Source organism: Ambystoma mexicanum, chromosome 3q (genome assembly GCF_040938575.1).
Source record: "Ambystoma mexicanum isolate Mex_15411 chromosome 3q, UKY_AmexF1_1, whole genome shotgun sequence".
NCBI classification, from domain to species: Eukaryota; Metazoa; Chordata; class Amphibia; order Caudata; family Ambystomatidae; genus Ambystoma; species Ambystoma mexicanum.
The window spans coordinates 662053694-662072871 of record NC_090926.1 but is presented as its reverse complement, the minus strand read 5'-3'; the positions used below and the strand labels follow the sequence as shown (position 1 = coordinate 662072871).

General features: G+C 45.0%; 1 protein-coding gene across 1 annotated transcript in view; it reads right to left on the bottom strand.

The window, feature by feature from the left end:
* The window catches only part of COX10 (cytochrome c oxidase assembly factor heme A:farnesyltransferase COX10), a 1225252-nt gene that overhangs the window by 1069681 nt on the left and 136393 nt on the right, over positions 1-19178 (bottom strand). The window contains exon 2 of the mRNA XM_069654548.1: positions 18870-19006. Within this exon, the coding sequence (XP_069510649.1) occupies positions 18870-18965 (96 nt within the window). The 5' untranslated portion in view covers positions 18966-19006. The remainder of the gene's footprint in view (positions 1-18869; positions 19007-19178) is intronic.

The window sequence follows — 19178 nt, the reverse complement described above, 5'->3', positions numbered from 1 at the left end:
ACGTCCGCTGGCTGTCTACTCGTTGGCATGAGCGCACCAACCTGTGAGGGATGCGTCCGTCACGATCGTCACCTCTGGCCATGGTTGCCAAAATGGTGCGCCATTAGATTGCCTTTGTCGGCACACCATAGAAGATCCTGGGCGACCGAGGTCAGAATCTGAACGGGATCCGACATCCTGACAGAGAACTGCGACCACTTCATCTTGAGAGCCCACTGCAGGGATCTCATCCGCAGCCTGGACTCTGGCACCAGGAAAAGGCAGGATGCCATGAGGCCGAACAACCTCAAGAATTCGAACGCCGGGAGACTCTGGGCACGTTGAAACTTGTCCACCATCTGCAGAATGTGATGAGCCCTCACCTGGGGAGGCGAACACTGCCCCAGGGATGTGTCGAGGACTGCTCCGATGTATTGGAGCCGCTGGGTAGGTGTCAAATGGGACTTCTTTAATTTGAGGGAGAAGCCCAGCTTGTGAAGGGAGTGGCAGTTGACGGACAGATGATCCAGGGTTTGCTGATCAACCAATCGCCCAGGTAGGGGTAGACGTGAATCCCCCTTTCCTGAGATACGCTGGCACCACCATCAGCTTGGTGAAGACCCTCCGGGTTAAGGTCAATCCGAACGGCAGGACCAGAAACTGAAAATGTGAGTCACCAACCGCAAACCTCAGGTACTTCCTGTGCTTGGGATGAATCTGCACATGACAGTAAGCATCCTTGAGGTCCAGAGACACCAACCAATCCTGAAGTTGAAGGGCCTGGAGGACTTGAGAAAGAGTTCACATGTTAAAGGACTTGGGAGATATTTGATTAAATGGAGGGACTAGAGAAAGCCCAATTGGAATTAGAAACAAACTAATACTTCTGGATATGTCCAACAACATATTATCGTTATAGCATGTAAAGAATCTTGAGTGTCAGGTGAAGGATTACAGTTAATTACGCATACTGCTCTTTGATGGGCCACCACTCTGACCCCTCTTTCGTTCATTTGTAGTACTTATTGTCAGTATTCCCCCAGATGCAGATGCATGCTATGAAAGTAATGTTGGATGCAATTATGCAACAAAATGAAGGCGAATTAGAGAATTCTGTGGAGTTACAACACTTGAAACTAATAATAGATAATGCATCCATGATGAGTCTCTCAGAGAAACTCATCCATCTAATGGCACTTATAAACTTATGAAAACCACTTAATTGTCAGCTTCTTATGCAGGAAGTGCTGCCAGTTTATATACCACAACATGCTACCCTTGATGCTCAAGGAGACCCTGTCCTCGATACTCAAGGGAAACAAATTATGCAGCCCGCTAAATAGGACAACAAATTTGTTCACATACCCTTTTCTAGGCAAGAATTGAATGCATCAAAACAAACAATCCCATGCATCAGGAAACATCCTACAGGATTTTATGAAGAAGCCGTTTTGAATACCTCTATATTTACTAGTAGGGATTAGGAAACCATTCTCAGTAATTTTACTCTTGGAAGCAAGACGACACAGAGAAACACAAGTTCGATCTCCGGGTCTGTGATTAGAAACCGCTGGGTATTAAGCGTGTTATAAATAATCTATCATATCATGATACATCATATCACTGACCCTGAGACTTTGAGGAGGACATGGCATGCACTTATTCAGCTTGACGCTAACAGGACAGCTGGTGGAAGGCCTACTCCAGCAGTACTTAATCTTCCCACTATGATAGTTGCACAACTTAAAAGGGTGGTGGTACCTGATAAAAAGATTAATTGGGATAAACTGTCCGCATGTGTCCAGAATAAAACTAAAAGGGTAACAGAATATTTTAATAAGTTTGAGCCAGAATTTATTGATTTTTCAGGACAAGAAATGACTACACCGGCAGGGAAACAATCATTCGCAGATAACTTTATACGACAATTGTTAACTGAAATCAGCGTTCTTATAATGCAATCAGAGAGTGCTTGGCAGACTAAAACCTTGTCCAACATTTTGCATATGGATCAATATTATGAGAATAGAGTACATGTGGAAAAAGAAAGCAGAAAAGAAGAAAGTCGATCTTAAGACAAGAGTTAATACAGCAAGTACAACAGGGAAGTAGGGGAGGGTCATTCAGTGGCTCAAGAGGAAGAGGTGTTGGTCTATTTGTACCATTTTCACCACCAGGGCCTAATCAGTGTGCATATTGCAGACAGAAGGGCCACTGGAGGGCACAGCATCCAGCCTTGTTGAATAAGGGAAGCGTAATGTATCATAGAAGGGGAAGAGGACGTCGGGGAGGACAGCTAGGAAATAGGGGTGGGTGGGTACCACCTGGGCCGGCAACTAGCCCTGTGGCAACTACTACAGTCCCTATTAACTATAATGTTTTTGATAATCTAAGCAAGTCTTTTGTCACTCATCAATACAATAGTGAGGATTGATCTTGGAACCAATAGCCTTCCCTGTGGATCAGTCAGGGCCCTACCTTCACATTAGTGTTGGGAGACGGGAGCAACTATTTATAGTAGACATCGGGGCGCAAAAGAGCTCTATAGACCATGCTAAGGTTCCAGATATTCCTTTGAGTGGGCATACTAATATTTCAGTAGGGTTTGCTAAAACACCTGTAGTTAGTAAAGTATCAGCCACACTGCTTGTCCTTTTAGGACCAGCAGCCAGTGAGATACCGTTCTCATTAACTATTCGGTGTGGAGAAAAAGTGTTGGGGTTAAATTTGTTGAACACATTATGTTGAACACATTCATTGTACACCAGCCGGAGTAAACATTACAGTAAGTCCATCAAAAATTAATCTGTTTTTAGCACAACCTTTGCCACCCGAGTTTGATAACATTCCTGATATCCGATACTGCCCATAAGGTAATGACATTGGTTTTATGGATATTGCCCCAGTAAAAATAAAAAAAACGATAGGGAGCCATTTATCCATGTATTTCTCAGTACAAGGTATCCCCTTAAGGTTATTCAGCTCTTGAAATAATTGTCTCAGACTTAGCAAGACAAGCCATCGTAGAAGAAAGATCGAGGAGTCTGTGGAATAACCCAATTTTACCTGTTTTTAAAAAAGGTGACAGGTCTGCCATATCGTCTTGTTATTGATTTAACAGCGATCAATAAGATTCTAGTAACTCAGTTTCCAATAGTTCCAGATATTACTACCATTCTTACAATGATACCATCATTTGCAGAATATTTTTCAGTAATCGACTTGAAAAATGCATTATTTAGTATACCATTACAGCCAGAGAGCAGAATTCTATTTGCTTTCTCCCTCGGAGGGAGAGCATATACTTTCATTAGAATACCACAAGGTTATACAGAAAGCCCAAGTTATACAGTAGGGGACTTAATGAACAGTTAGATTCCTTGAAATTGCCAGAATCCGTTATGTTGATTCAATATATTGATGATTTGCTCATAGAAGCTCCCACAGAGGAATTCTGTAAGCATGCTGCTATATTATTGTCATATCTAGCTTGTCATGGTCATACAGCATGTTTGAAGAAATGTCAGTATTGTAGACAGGAGGCAGCATATCTTGGGTACTCCCTCCTGTCTAAGGAGGATAGGAAACTAGCACCTGCAAAAATACAAGCAATTTCTAAAATGCCACAGCCAAAAACGCAAAAACAAGTTAGAGCGCGTATAGGTGCTGCCTCCTATTCAGGCAATGGAAACCCAATTTCTCGCTTATTGTCAAACCTTTGATACTAGTTACAAATAAAAATTTACAGGATCCAGTGCCATGGACTGCTGAACATCAAGAGGCATTTGTTTTATTGTGCACAGCGCATTGTTCCGCTCCCGTTTTAGGGATTTGGATTACAATAAGGAATTTGTTTTGTTTGTGCATGAAGTCGATGGATGTGCTTTGGCCGTTTTGACACAGGAACATGGAGAAGGGAATAGACTGTGCAGCTAGTTTTTCCTCCACGTTCGACGCCGTTACATGTGCTTTGCCTGAATGTTTGCGTGCAGTAGCAGCTGCAGCTTTGTCCGTAAAAGGTATGGTTTTTAGGTCACTCTTTAACCGCGATTGGTACCTCACTCGATCAATGTCCTTTTAAATAGGACTAAAACCCATTAAATGACTACGGCCCGACTTGCCAGATATGAATTGATATTGTTTTCACCACATATCAAAATTAAGCACTGCAAAACACTCAACTCTGCTGAGCTATTACCCATACCAAATCAGGGCATGGGGGACAATGAGGCAGCCGACCATAATTCTATCTTTGAAACTGAAGAAGACACCAAGGGCCGAAATGATTTGTGAGATACTCCCCTTCCGCAAGCGAAGGGGAATTATACTGTGACGGGTCATGTTTTAAAATGCCCGATGGAACTACAACTGCAGCTTATGCGGTTACTACTTAAACGAATACCCTTTAATTCAGCACAAGCAGCAGAAATCATAGCTTGTGAATTATCGGAAAACCTTTCTGTAAATATTTTTACTGACAGTATGCTTTCGGAAAAACTATGGGTGGAAAGGGGATTTTTGACTTTACATGGAACCAAGATAGTGAATGGTTCCTTAATATTGTGACTGTTGTCATCTCAAATGCTATTAAACAAACTAGTAATAGTTAAATGGGCAGCCCATCAGAAAATAGTGACTGAATTCATAAAGGAAATGATTTTGCTGACTCCATAGCTAAGCAAACAGCATTAGAGTGTACCTCGGGGATGCATAATGCTGAAAATATTAGAAGGGTTCAGGATTTAAGCTGTATGGATGAAACCTCTGTTAGCATTAAAGAAATGCAAGCAATGGCCACTGAAGAGGAAATAAGGGGGGTGGGAAGACAGTTTTGCTACACAGGATGGAGAGGGGTGTTGGGTCACAGGGTCTAAAAAACAGTGCATGTTACCCAATGCCCATGTACCTCTGGTTGCGAGTATGACCCATGGTCCCGCCCACATACACGGTAAAGCTATTTGTAAACAATTGGAAAATGTTTGGTATAATTCATTCATTACTGCAACATCTGAAAGTGTGGTTAGAAATTGTAAAATATGTCTAGGACATAATATAGCCCAAGGGACTACAGTCTCCACAGGACATTTTTATCATCCCCTACTTTCCAATTTGAAGTTTTGCATTTTGCCTTTATTGAATTAGAAACATGTATTAATTTGAAATATGTGCTAGTAGAAATCAGTGCCTCTAGCAAATTGGTAAAAGTTTTTCCCTTGTAAGATAATACAGGCATCTCCACTGCGAAGATCACGTTGAAAGAATATTTTCCCAGGTTTGGATAATACAGGGTAATCTGGTCTGATAACCGCTCCCACCTTATTGCCGAGGTAATACGAAATGTGTTTAATGGATTACAGATCAAAAAGAAATTTCACACAGCCTACCATCCTCAAGTGTTGGGTTAATTGGGTGCCACAATGGAATTACAAAAAAACAAAATAGCTGAAATATGTGCGCACACAGAACATAAATGGCCAGATGCTTTACCTTTAGCATTACTCTCTATGAGAACTATATTTGCGTCCAAATTAGGGCTTTCCCCTTATGAAATTGTTATGGGCAGACCAGCTAATGTTTGGGGTGTTCCTAGACCACAATCAATGAAGGACATTGAGCACCCACTGCTTGTTGATTATTGTAAATGTGAACTCGGGTGTCCGACCCAGCCCTTTAAGACGAGGTAGCAATACTTTGAGATGAATGGAGATGCAGAATATACTCAAACATCAATAATCAAACTGACACAGGAAGATGGCAAAGTGTAACTGTTTTAATATAAATTATCTAAAACAGAGTTACAACGAACATCAACGAATCCGCTCGATCTTCCCACTCAATGCATGTCATAAAAAAAAACTTTTATAAAGAAAACTCATCATCATTGACGTCAATCTACGTGGCAAACTACAAAAACCTACTTGGGAAGGTGATATAGCTTACCACCAATTAGCCCGTCATCTATCATCACCCTTGCAGTCTGCCAGTCAATTAAGGCTTTGAACTTAGCCTTGAAAATGTTCTCAGAGCTCGAGAATATGAGTGAGTATAGGCATACTCTGTCTTCTCAGTTTTGATACACCTCGTCCCAGTGTTTATTTTCATCCAACCACGTGACAACAGACCAGGTTTTCGAGTCTTTCTGCATTTAAAATACTATTAAATGATGAACCTCTGACGTCTTCAATGTTCTCACTCCTCACCTAAGGCAGGAGGTCAGTTCTTTCACACATTCTGTAACCACTGCTTCGAACATTCACGCCCAAGGTGGCCTTGACTTCGTGGTGTTGAGCCAGTCATGCCCTTCATTGATTTACCTGCATGGTTAAGTTTTCGACTTCTAACTGCGACACACTGAAAACCTTTCTTTTACTGGATCTAGCTCTGCTAAAGTGTGTAGTGGAATCATCCATAGTTCATACGTTTCCTATGCATATAGATTGGTGCATCGCCGCAATCTATTTACGACATAGCCAGCTTTTAAGAATACTTGTCTACTTGCGTTACTGCTTCTGTACAATTGGGAAACGACTGGATATCTTCTTCATTATTTCTGTTTGCATGTGCATCTTCATCTCGAGCCTCAAATGTTGCTCATCTTTGGCATCTCCTCTTTAGAGTGCCTATAGAATGTTGTCCTATAGCAGGTGTATGTTCTCTCATCACTGCATCTCTTCTGGGTGCATCAGCTCTACTCTTTGTGATGTCACCAATCTTCTCTTTTGCTCAGTTTTCACGCTTCTTCTGGGATTTCATTCAAATGGCCATCATATCGTCGTATATGCATGTATGGCTTTCTCAATGGGAATCTTACTTCCAGGATTCTCTTCGGTATTGGTACTCTCACTGGTACTGCATATGTCTCACACTTTGGCTCCCAACATACAGCCAACATGGGGGAGGAGCTTTGGGTGGGGGTACTTGGCTCCACCCCTACATACAATTGACTGAACAATTGCGTTCTATCCACCAGCAGGTGAAGGATAGTTTGCCAGACAAATATTTGTGAGAAGGACATCGGATGAAGCCTGGCCATCTGGTGATGGTCAAAAACGTTCAACGAAGCACTGCACGGTAAAATATGGACCACATTGGCTAGGGCCACACCAGGTGTTGGCTACCCAAACTGCAGTTTCAGTAAAGGGGGAAAAGGCATTAGATCCACACTGCTCACATCGAATTGGTTAATTTGCCCTCCCCCTTTGATGGAGATCATCCTCCTTTGTCTGAAATGAAGGATTCTTGCACCCTTGTGAGTTTGTCAAAATCGGAGATAAAGTCGTCAATACAGACAACCTTCTTGTTCGAAGATCATACAATCAACCAGATATAATCTAAGACCCATGAAGGAATAGGAGTCCCCACTGGAAACCGACAAAGTGCAGATCTGGTACTGATGTCAGGTTGTGCCCACTGGAAAACTACAAGTGCGGGGTTGACATTGGAATCAGCCTTGCACCTAAGCAAAATCAGCATGTCCTGAGCCATGTGCACACAAGGAGGTAACGGGGAATCTAAGGACTGAAGAAAACCTGCATTATGGAGTTGTAACCAGTTGGTGATCATATTCGAATGAAAAACAATGAAGTGGCATTACCTTCTCGCTCACAAAAACTATGGACAAAGGAACATCGAATAGTACTATTGACATTTTGTACGATTTTAGTGGTAGGAGGTTTTGCCTTTTTCTGGTTCCAACACAATTTTGTGCATCTTTTAAAGACGCTTCTTCCCAATAACACCGAAGCTACTACCAAGCTTCCTTTTAGCCCTCCCATCTTAAACCATACTCATCACCCCTTGGATGTGTTTCAAAGATATGGTTACCGTAATAATTCATATGTACAGGTTTTAGATAAAGTTCAAAAAGCTATCAATAGAATAAATTGTTGGCTTTGTTCACATATTCCGCAGAGTGGAGCTGGTGTAGGGATACCCTATTAAATAGATCAATATCGTGTGCTGCACTTTCTTTGTCTCACAGTAGGTTGATAAATGATTGGGATAGAGCTCCTACTGGAAGCATAATAATAATAATAATAATAATAATAATAATAATAATAATAATAATAATAAAGTGGCACAGAGTATGTTGAATGAGACTGCAAATAGATTTGTGAATTTAACAACTGAACAGAATTATATTAGATTGGTGGCACTTCAAAATAGGATGGTGTTGGACATTCTCACGGCTGCGAAAGGAGGGGTTTGTAAATGAGTGGGCTTCTCTTGCTGTACTTATCTACCTGATAGCGCTAGAGATATATTTGATGCTATTGATCGATTACATGTATTGGGAGAAGCAGTGCATTAAGGAGGTTAGACAGGAGAACAGCTGGTCCCCAATGGTTTTGGAGTTTGCTAAAGAATTGGGGATGGAAATGACGGTCTATATTGTTAGTGGTCTTTGGGTTAATGTTAGGTTGCTGTTGTCTTCAGTGTAGTTCTGTATGTTGTTCCTTTATATCTCAGAGGTGTGTTAGGGTAGTAAAAAGAATTAAGCCCCTCCCCAAAGTTAGTCATTGAATGAATACTATGATGAAGAAATGAAAATTCAGAATTTAATGGACAGAGATTGAAAGTGTAACCAATTTGGGCGAAAAGGACTTACATTAGGCTAAAGGGAATGTTTGTTAGAACATAATAATATGCATCTACCTTAGCCCTGAGATAATCCCTTTTTGTAATCAAAATCATGTTCTTTTAGTAATATTCAAAATGGGGTCGCATTTGTCAGTGATCAAGTAAAAACAAAATGGAAATGTGTTTGTGGCTTCCTCTGTCACTATGGGTGAGAATTAAGGACACTTGTACAAGAACAGACTGGGTCTGTGTAGAGGGCATGTTTGAGCCGCCTGGCCTTCACTGATAAAAGTAGGTTAAATAACATTAAGGACAGGTCCTCCTATTCCGCGAAGTAAGAAAGGCTGTTCCAATATGATTCCATTCTCTTAACTAAATGTTATGTAAAGACTGGCTGCACTAAGCAGAGGTTAGCTGCACAATGAGTCAGTGTTCAGCCCTTCCACTTTGTTAAACGCACAAAGGGTATCTTTTAAAGGTTGTGCAAATACAGTGACCATTTTTGGAATGGGGGGCGAGTGGATTCAGTGTTAAGGCCTGAAACATAAGTCACCATAGGTGAACTGGCGGAAAGAGCTTGTAATTAAAGCCATAAGCAAAGTGGAGACTCTTGACAGAACATCTGTTGAATATGCAATTTGTTCTGCATTCTGGGGATTAGGGGTGGCATTATGTATGTAGTCTGAACATATGCGTGTTATTATCTTTTGCATATGAATAACAAATGACCTATGTTGATGCAGGCATCATTTTTGTATAAAATGAAACACTGTGTACGATTCAGGCACTTCACTTCTCCATGCTCCATGAAATCCTGGTTGTGGATGAGCCTGAAGTCCGCTCGAGTGTATGATATGCGCAAAATAAATCTTACCTTGCAATTTTGAAACTCTGTCTCAGATATTCTACTTTGTTTGAATTATAGTGCTTAGAAGTCTGAGTAGGAGTGGCAGGAGAATGGTAGGCAAGGAGTGCTGGGGAGGTTTCTTGGTGGGGGAGGCAGGACGGAGGACTTAGGCAACCAAATAGTGAAGTTAAAAATGTTTTGAAGTCTTAGACGGTCAAACTGTGCAATTGGTACATCAATCAATAATCATTTAATTTGAGGACTTCAAGATGGCCACCAGCACGGAGTAGACGTGCCAACGGCGCACCAGTGCCCCACAGCAGCTTTTAGTGGTTCCACCAGCCCACTACAACGTCTGAGAGGGGAAAAAGGAACAGAACCCCAGGGAACCCACTCTGGTGAAGTTTGGCGAGTAAAGTTGGAAGAGCGGAGGCTCTACGCATCGCGGAGTAGCGGCCCCGAAGACAACGGGCCTGCACCCCGCCTTTACGGGAAGCGTCGGAGGAGGGGCACCAGAGGCAGAGCGGACCGTCTGCGCAGCGCAGAGGAAAGGAGGTGCGCACGGGGCTGGACTAGGGCAAGAGGGGGCGCGGAAAATGGCCCGGACCCCCAGTGGGGACCTTTTGGAAGCGAGAGGGTGAGAAGGAGAGGAGCAGCCCAGAGAGCGCGGGCAGCACAGCAACGGGCACTCCTGCAATAGCAACCCCAACACGAGCGACAGCGAGGAAGAAGAGCCGCCCACGGCCTCACAGGCCACCAGAAGAGAAACGAGCAGGAAGGGCGCCCAAGCTCGCCAGGGCCACGGCATAGCCGGACTTGACCAACACTGGAGGAGACCATAATCCGCGGGGTCCCCAGCCCCTAGCAAGCCGCTGGGAACGGGCTGCTTGGGAAGGGGAGCGGCGCACCAGACATAGGGAGGCTCTACGCGGGACGGCTGGGGAGGGGCGAGTGACAAGGCCGCCAGGGGCAATTGAAGGACCAGCACCACCCCAGGATACTGGCAGCCCGCCATCCACATTGACAAGACACTAGACAACTGCTGGGCAAGGTCTTCACTGCCTGGGGCAAGCATCTCGCCGAACACACAGGCCGCCCAAAAGTCAGGACAACAAGGCAGGGGGCAAGGCCACAAATAACACCCCAAGTCCCACATTTCTCGTCAAGACAAACCCGGACAAAGGGTCCTATAACCCGACAGCATCAATGCCACTCATCTGCGGGGCGCAGGTGAGACATCCCTAACGGGGGTTAGAGCCTGGGGACAGGAAGGGACCAGAAGGTCCCATGAATCAACAAGAGAAAAAGCAAGAGTGCTTTTAGCCCTGGCAGCAATGACATTAATAGCAGAGGTGGAAGAGTGCGAACAGTCATTTCAAGACAGGCTACGGAAAACATGGGACACAGTGGCTCTGGAATGGGCGACACCATGAAGGGGGAGGTGCAGAAATTTGGAAAGGACTGGGGGGAGACGCTGGCCTTCCTCATTACAGGGTGGTCTGGTGGTCTGGTGCTCTGGTGCCCTCAACGCCTCAAGCTTCTGGACCTGCAATAATTTCACTGTCCTCCCACAAGCAGGAGCAGCCCAGGAAAGGAGGGAAAATTGCCCTGGGGGGAGGGGGGAGATAAAGAGGGTGGGAGGAGGGGGTGTGGGGGACAGAGGGGGGGGGTTGGGGGAATGTTCTTTTTCTCATGTTGTAAAATCAATAAAGAGATGTTTAAAAAAATAATAATAATAATTTCATTTGGCTTCCACCATTAAAAAATACACAAATTGAAGCAGATCCGTTTTTTTACATACACGCTCCTCCCTAAAAAGCTTAAGTAAAAAAATAAATAGTATTTTTAAAACAGAGTTAAAAAACTCAGTAAAACACAAATTCAACTCTCTAACCTAGTTCGCATTACATTGGTTAATGAAGCGAGTCACATTGTAATTCGGCAATGAGTCATGTGTGACGAATCTAGGGAATTTGTCTCTTCTCCACAAAGCCCCAAAACCAATGTGAGGCTAGGGAGACAAGCCCGCTCCACAACACCCTTCGTAGGGGTTGAGGAAAGTGGGACCTCACCAGGAGAGACTGCCCTCTTGGAGAGAAGCACTCCAGTTCCCGTGGGGAACTCCCTGATGCCCTCCATGTTAAAGCCTATACGGAAATATCTAATACACCAAATCAGTATAAGTTCCATGACTGAAATTAAGATAAACTGAATGTATACCTTTACCAACGAGAAGAGGACACTGTCCTTTTAAATCAAAGTCTTCAATGGACTGTGCTTAGTTTGTTTAAAAGGGATGACAACAGAGTGAAGACGAGAGAGAGCGGAAAGGCAGAGACAGATAGTAGAAGCCCCCTGTGCGCAGAATACCTGAAGGAGGCAGAGATGACGTAGAACGCAGAGTTCAGGGGGGCTCTGTACTGGAGCAGGAAACACTGGACGCCCAGCGGATACGAGAAGCAGAAAGTCTGGAGTAGCGAGCTTGGTGGTCGCATGACCACAGAGGAATCGTGGTGGGCAGGCTACCTTCTCAATGATGCTGATGCCACCAGAGGGAGGAAACAACTCCCAAATCGATTACCCATAGCAGTATTGAAAAGCTGAGAAGGAGGCATGAACGCGTAGGAAGCAGATATCGTGGAAAGCGATCAGAGAAGCAAACGGAAGGAAGAAGCAGGTTCCCAGTACCTGCAGGCACCAGGGACGGTCCCCTACAACACAGAAGGTAACGGAGAATGGGAGTTCAGGGAAGCCAAAACGAAATTGTTATAGCATCAGAAAAACTTGTCCCAGTATCCATGAAGAAAAGTGAAAAGCAAGCTAATAACTTCAAAGTGTGTTAATGTGATAAAAAGAAGCACAGAAATCACAGAGTGAGATGAGTAGGAATCGGAGAATTATTGTCCTGGGAAAAGGGCAAAATCAACCAACAGTCAAGAAACAAAGTGTTGAGAGAAAGAGAGAAAGAGAGAAAGAGAGAGAGAGACATGTGTAGTAAAGCCCTGTGGGATACCTAGGATAAATCTTATACAGGAACATTTAGAGCCTTCTAAGAAAGAGAGGAGGAGACCTAAAGGAGCAAGAAAACAAGACCTATATAAGAGGAGAGCAAGGCTACCAATTCCTCAAAAATCCTTGTAGGTCAAGACCGCAGTGTTGAGCGACACAGGTGTTTGGCGATGAAGGGGTTTGCGGCGCTGACTGCAAGTGCAGACTCACCCTCCTGTCTTGGCCGCCAGGTAAGAAGTTGAGGGTTTTGCTTGCTGCTCTGAACTTCTTAGCCCTCTTCACGCACCACTACCCCCCGCTCTTGTATTTTTGTATTTTATTTATTTGTATAGCGCACCAGGCCCAGGGGCATCCGCTTGTACCCACATGCCCCAGCCACCTCCACACTCACTTCGCGCATGCCTCGCCTCCCTTGTGCGGCCTCCGCACGCGCTGGGCGTCCCTTGACCGTGTGATCCCTCGCAAAATTGGACTGCACATGCCTCTGTGCCCTCTCCTATGCCTCCCCACGCGCCCCCGACTTGCGTGGTCCCTCGCATTCCTGCGATTGTGTGTGCTCTAGTGCCCCCCTCCATCCTTGGCCACACGGTTGGTGTGTTCCATGCACGTCTGCGATTGTCGTGTGTCTTGGTGCCCTTTCCTTCTCAGTCTTTCTCGCGCATGTGTCCTTAGCCCACGAGATTGATTGCATGGTTCCTCACACTTCCACCCTGGTTTCGCTCGCAGTGGCGTGCCCCTGATTGCGTGGCTCCACGCAACTCTGCGATCGTGTGCCCCTCGCAACTTCCTTGCTACTCCCAGACCACGTGTTCCCCTCTCTCTCCTCCTGCTCCCACGCGCCCCCTTCTGTTCTTCCTCACCGACTGCCCTGTTTTTTGATTCCTACAGTTCCGTGTTCTGAAATATTTTTTCCTCCTTTGGGCTATCACTTGCAGATTTCTCTGCTCTTGTACATTGCTTTGTTGTTTACCTCATTAACTGCCCTGTTTTGCATTATGCCGTCTTGTGTTGTCCGGTTGTATTTCTCACTCCTTTAGGTCATCATTCATCGACTCACTGCTCTTGGAGTGGTTTTGTGTTTCGCCTCACTGACTGCCCTGTCTTACACTGTACTGCTGTGTGTTCCTCTGCATTCTTCCTTCCTCCCGGTTTACACTTGCCAACTACTTTGTCCTTTTTTTGTTTTTTGGTTCCTGTCTTCTTAGTAAATTGTTGCTCTCAGTAACTGCTCTACTATTGTCTGAGATCTTGTCTTCTTGGTAAATTGCCTACTATTGTCTCGTCCCTCCCTGTCTCGTCTGCATCCCTCCTTTTGTCCTCCCCTAGTGTTCCCTCCACCCTACTCTCCCCGCACCCTCTTCATATCTCCTCCTCCCCACCTACTCTATGTTGCTCTCTGTTTTTCCTATCTTTTCTAACTGCTTCTCTATCGACTATCCTGCTCTCCTTACAAAGTCTGGTAGGAAGAGGTTTAAAAAGGACATCCTGGTCTCCAACCCAGGCCTCACAATTGCTGACACCTATACCAGTGCTTCTTCCAGACAAACCCTCAATGACATCCTCTTTGTCGTTCCCTCGCCAGACCTATGGACTTCATATGGTGTCTGTGCTTTCTCCTTTCTCTACTTCTCCCATTAATGGTGGCACCCGGTGGGAGGCCCTCCTGGCCCCCTTCCACTCCTCCAAGGTCATCATTAATGTTTACCTGACTGGCACCGTCTTGGTCCAAGGCCCTCAGACCAACCTTCTCCTCTTTGATAGATGCTTCCTGTGCCTCATCAATTTCCTTCTCCTGATGTCCCCTATCTACCCTCCTTGGCTACCTTGCCCTCTCCTCCCACCTCTTCTGCCCCCCTCGGGCTCAGTCCACACCTCCGCAGGGCTTACCTCTGATTTGTGCCCCTCCCCGGAAGTCTTTCAAGGATGGCAACCTTCTCCATATTGCCACTCTCAACTCTCGCTCAGCTGTCAAACGCTCCTCTGACATCTGCCGCCTGCTGGAAGAACTTGACCTCGAGACATGGTTCACAGACAGCTCTGCCACGAACTTTGACACTCTCCTCCCTGATGGCTACAAGATCCTCTCTGTGCCCAGACCTAATCATTTGAGAGGGTGGTCGTCGTTCCTCCTCCTCCTATCTGCTCTACCTCTGGCCCCCCTTTGGCCACCTCTCATCCCTCCTTCTCTGCCTTTCCTCTGTTCTCTGCTGATGAGGTTTCTAGACAAGTCTGATCTATGAAAGACTCGTCCAAACAGGTTCTCCCATGTTCTTCCAAAACCATCAAGGACCACATTGACACCCGTGCTCCTGCCCCGGCTGACTTCTGCAACCACTCCTTTGCCACTAGAGCCTTCCCTTTCCCCTGAAGCACTCTTGAGCACCCTCTTCTCAAGAAACTCTCAGCCGACCCCTCATGCCCCGCTAACTATCGCCCGATCTCCATCACTCCTCTCCTGGGCAAACTACTGGAAAAGCTGGCCACCTCCCAGCTTAAACTTCATACTGAATCTATTGGTTGTCTCCATGACCATCAGTCTGGCTTCAGAGCAGCCAGAAGCACGGAACCTGCTCTCCTGAACATCTGTGAAGACCTGCTTTCCAACCTCGATACTAATCTTCCCTCTGTCCTCATCTTACTCGATCTCTCTTCTGCCTTTGACACGGTCAACCATGCCATCCTGCTCTGTGATAACCTGGGTATCAACGATCAAGCCCTGGCCTGGCTGACCGCTTTCCTCTCTGATCGACCCTCCCAGGTCCAACTTGGGTCCTTCCTCTCCTCCATCTCACTCTCTACTTGTGGTGTTCCCCATGGGTCCAACCTCTCCCTGGCTCTTCAACCAATACCTGGCACCTCTCGCCCACCGCATTGCCACTCTGCCCCGACTTTCAGTGCAATACGGGTGACACTCAGCTTGTTTTCAGGCTCCCTTCTTCCACCTCTACTCCTTCTCTCATCTCTGACTGTCTGCTATCCAGAAATGGTGTGCCGCCAACGATCTCTGCCTTAATGCCAGTAAGACAGATTCTACTCATCGGCACACCTGCACCCGCCTTTCCCATCACTCTCTGGCCGGCATCCCTTGGCCCTCTTCCACTCCACACTCTCCGTTTCTCCTCACATCTCTGACGTCTCCATGAAGTCACACTACCAACTGCACCTCCTCAGAGGTATTTTTCCTTTCCTCTCCTTCCCACAGAAGCTCACTGTCTCCAGAGCTCTGGTTCTCTCTAGGTTTCTACTTTACGCCCTCTCAAAATCCGTCACCAGTAGAAGAAATAGTAGAGGGGCCAGCGGGCATCCTTGTCTAACTCCCCTAGATGACTTAAAGGGAGCAGATGGCCTAGACCACATCTTGCATTGGTGGAAGTTCCTAAAATTGATCAGGTAGATTTAGGAAATGGGACTCACGTGGTCGTTCTGTTTTGATGGTAAAATGGATGGAGTGCATAATTGGGCAAAATCATGCAGTGATGCAGCTCTGGGGCCAACCTTGCAAAGACAAGGGAATCTAGTTTTCAATACTGTGTATGGTCATTCCATGAAGGCCAAAGTATCACATTGCTTGCTTCTAGAAGAAGGGTACAGAAACCAGACTGAGCTCAGGGATGTGCCCTTGAATCTTCTCCCTCCTGGCTGCGCACTATAACTCTGGCCATTCACTTAGCCATGGTAAGACAGCTCTGAAGCAAAATATAATGCCAAACTTCAATCGAAACTTAACACTTAATATTGAGGAAAGAACTGCAACCCTTGCTGTTTAGAGAATACCAATTGAAGCGCCACTGACCGGAAAGCAGCCAAACTAGCGCATGCCTCCATAGGAGATTGCCATAACAGAATGATGCTTTTTTAAACCTTGTATTTAACTTTGGGTAGTACTCTGTAGCTTCCTAGCTACGTTTGCACTGCATACCTAGCTTACATACACAATATCTTACCACAGACAGATTTGATGATGTATTAATTTAATCAAAGCCGAAAGCTTCTACGCAGTACAAATGAAGCAGACAACATTGTAGTTTGGTGGTCCTTCCCTGTTGGATTTGCTCCCCTTTTCGCAAAAGATGAACTCAATAACTTTTTGAAATAAAATCTAGTTTAAAATGTTGCCGCTTTTTTCATAATATCTTGTCCAATGCTCAGCAAGGAAACCACCATGGGGCAATTCAAGGTTTATGATATACAAGAGCCAATCAATAAACTAATAGAGCTTCAATCAGAGCACTTAACATGCTTCTAGAAATGCCACATTATTATTACTGCGATCACCCTCCTGCTGCTCCTGGGAACTGTTAATTCCTCTGATTCCTGCCACTATTTAAGACCCGTCCAATAGAAAAAGCACAAACCCTCAGCCTCAACCTGCAGGACGTACATCACAATTCAATCTCCAAACTATCATCTGGTGTTCATTTCCATGCATGTTGCATCGCTTTTGTGCTATACTTTGGTTCAAAATGAATATAGAAACAATTAACTATACGAAGTTATAAACTGTTCCACTAATCAGCTAATGACCAAAAGGAAATCCTCACTCCATTTTACAGTTACATGTACAAGATAGGGAAGTGCTACAAAGGGTTTCAAATGCTTAACGGCTTAGTATGGACTTAAATGAATCTTCCACTTCAAGGCAGATGGCTCAGAATGACATGGGTTAGTGTTGCAACCGAATTATTTCCATTATGAGGCAGTCTGGGTTCATGAAATGAGGTAACTAAATAAAATTCCAAGTGAGCTGATGTCGACTTGGCTAACAAACCACATCCACGACTATCAGTATCTGGTCCCTTTGTACGGACTCTCAGCCTAAAGCAAATATTTCATGAGCATGGAGTCTGACCCAGCATTAAGATCAGGTCTTAGCAGGAAGATATGTTACGTTATGCTTGTTCTTATACCTCGCAGTGTTGCCAATTGTGTGGTTTCTTGACGCTCTGGGGGGATCTGTAAAGCAAGGGGGGGGTGGAGAGAAAAAAACAAGAGAGCTCCGATGTGCTGTTTGCAGCTTCAATACAGTTGACACCGTTCACTGAGCGTAGGTGTTTTTCGGATGGTAGCCACCATGTGCTGGTGGGCGAGGCTATGTGTAGTTTGTTTCATTGTTGTGGTATAGTGAAGTGCTTGCGGTTTGTTGTGTTGTAGAGGTATGATTGTGCTTAGTTCAGAGTTTGAGAGGTGTATGCAGAAGGGTGAATTCTTAGTAAGGTTGGGTAGTGGCAGTACCCTTTCCTACCCCTTCTGTTGCGACTAACGGTGGCCCATATACCTTCCCCTGTAGTACATTCTGGAGTGCAGCAATTACCACCCCCACAGGTTCCTAAAGGGGTGATCTGGTCCCTGTGGTCTGCGATCCGTCCGTGCGATATATGGATCCCAAAAACAGATACGCTTCGTGAAAGATTGGCTCATTAACACAAATGGGCTAAATGCGAGATACTGGTCACTAACACAGCTGAGCTAAGTGAAAGATACGGCTCACTAATAAGGATGGGCTACACCATGGAGAAGACACCCACGTTTGAGATACCTGGGCAGTGGGAGAAAAATAGAAGATGCATATATTTGAGACACAGCAGTAAATGACGAACAACCTAAAATTGGGACATGGCAGCGATTGGAAAATGACCTGCTTGCTGGTTAATGTGTGTGGTGTGCTATGCAAGGTAATAAGAGTGGTATCTTAGGGGCAATGCGTTTGTCTTGGAAGCAAGACAATGCAGAGCAACACAGGTTCTCATCCATGTCCCGAGTTTACAGAGGGGTCTCTGGTCTTAAGCGTATTATAAAAGCTTAATTTAATTAATTTGAGCCACTGGTGTGACAGCGTCCGGGCGACACACTACCTGTGCAGTACTGGGTCATACCTAAAAACAGTACCTCAAATGCCAGAGTTTTAAATCCAGCATCTTTAAAGCAGAAAATAAATGCACACACGTGCCTCAAGATAGGTTTCCTTTTCTGCTTGCACATTCTTAATTGCCTTGGATTGGTCTGCTGCGACTTTGATATGTGATAAAAGAAAGTCTCTGCTCAGTTGCCATTACCAAAATGAGTGCGTATAGGAACAAACTAAAAGCCTTCCTGTTAATTTCAATAAGAGCACGATGAAATAAAGTTAAGCTTTCTGGTGCGATTCAGCAACAGGGAGTGAAGGACATATGGGAAAAGAACACGGATGTGGTGATATAAACAAACACAATGTTGCAGCAGTACTGGTGAAAAAAAAATTAGGATCTTCCAGTATTTCATGAAAGAACACCTCTTGCAAAATCCAAATGTATGCCACATGGCCCGTCCATTTATGAGCAAGAAAGGGCCTTTAACAGACTTCCACACAAAACCACAGCACTCGCAAACCTTGCCTGCGTGCTGCTGCTAACCACCACTCTGTCTCCCACAAGGAGCATGAAAACATTTAAGAAAGAGGGTTACAGGATACACTTACCTTGCGCTTGAGAAGGTGGATGTGTTGCAATGTAATCTGCTTTTTACAGGCCAAGCTGCATATGCGAAGAAGTCTGCACGGCAGATACTGCGGCATTGGGGCGATCTCAAGATGTGCAATGCATAATCCAACCCAAACTGCAGCGCAGCAGAAAAAAAAAAGGAAAAAAAGAGAACACCTTTGCGTTAATGCACACAGCAGGCCAGTTTTAGCAAGCAGATAGATTTCTAAAATGTTTTATGGAGTACCACGCAGACAGAGTGTGATAGTTATTTTGCATGCATAATGGAACATAAGGAAGGGAGTTCT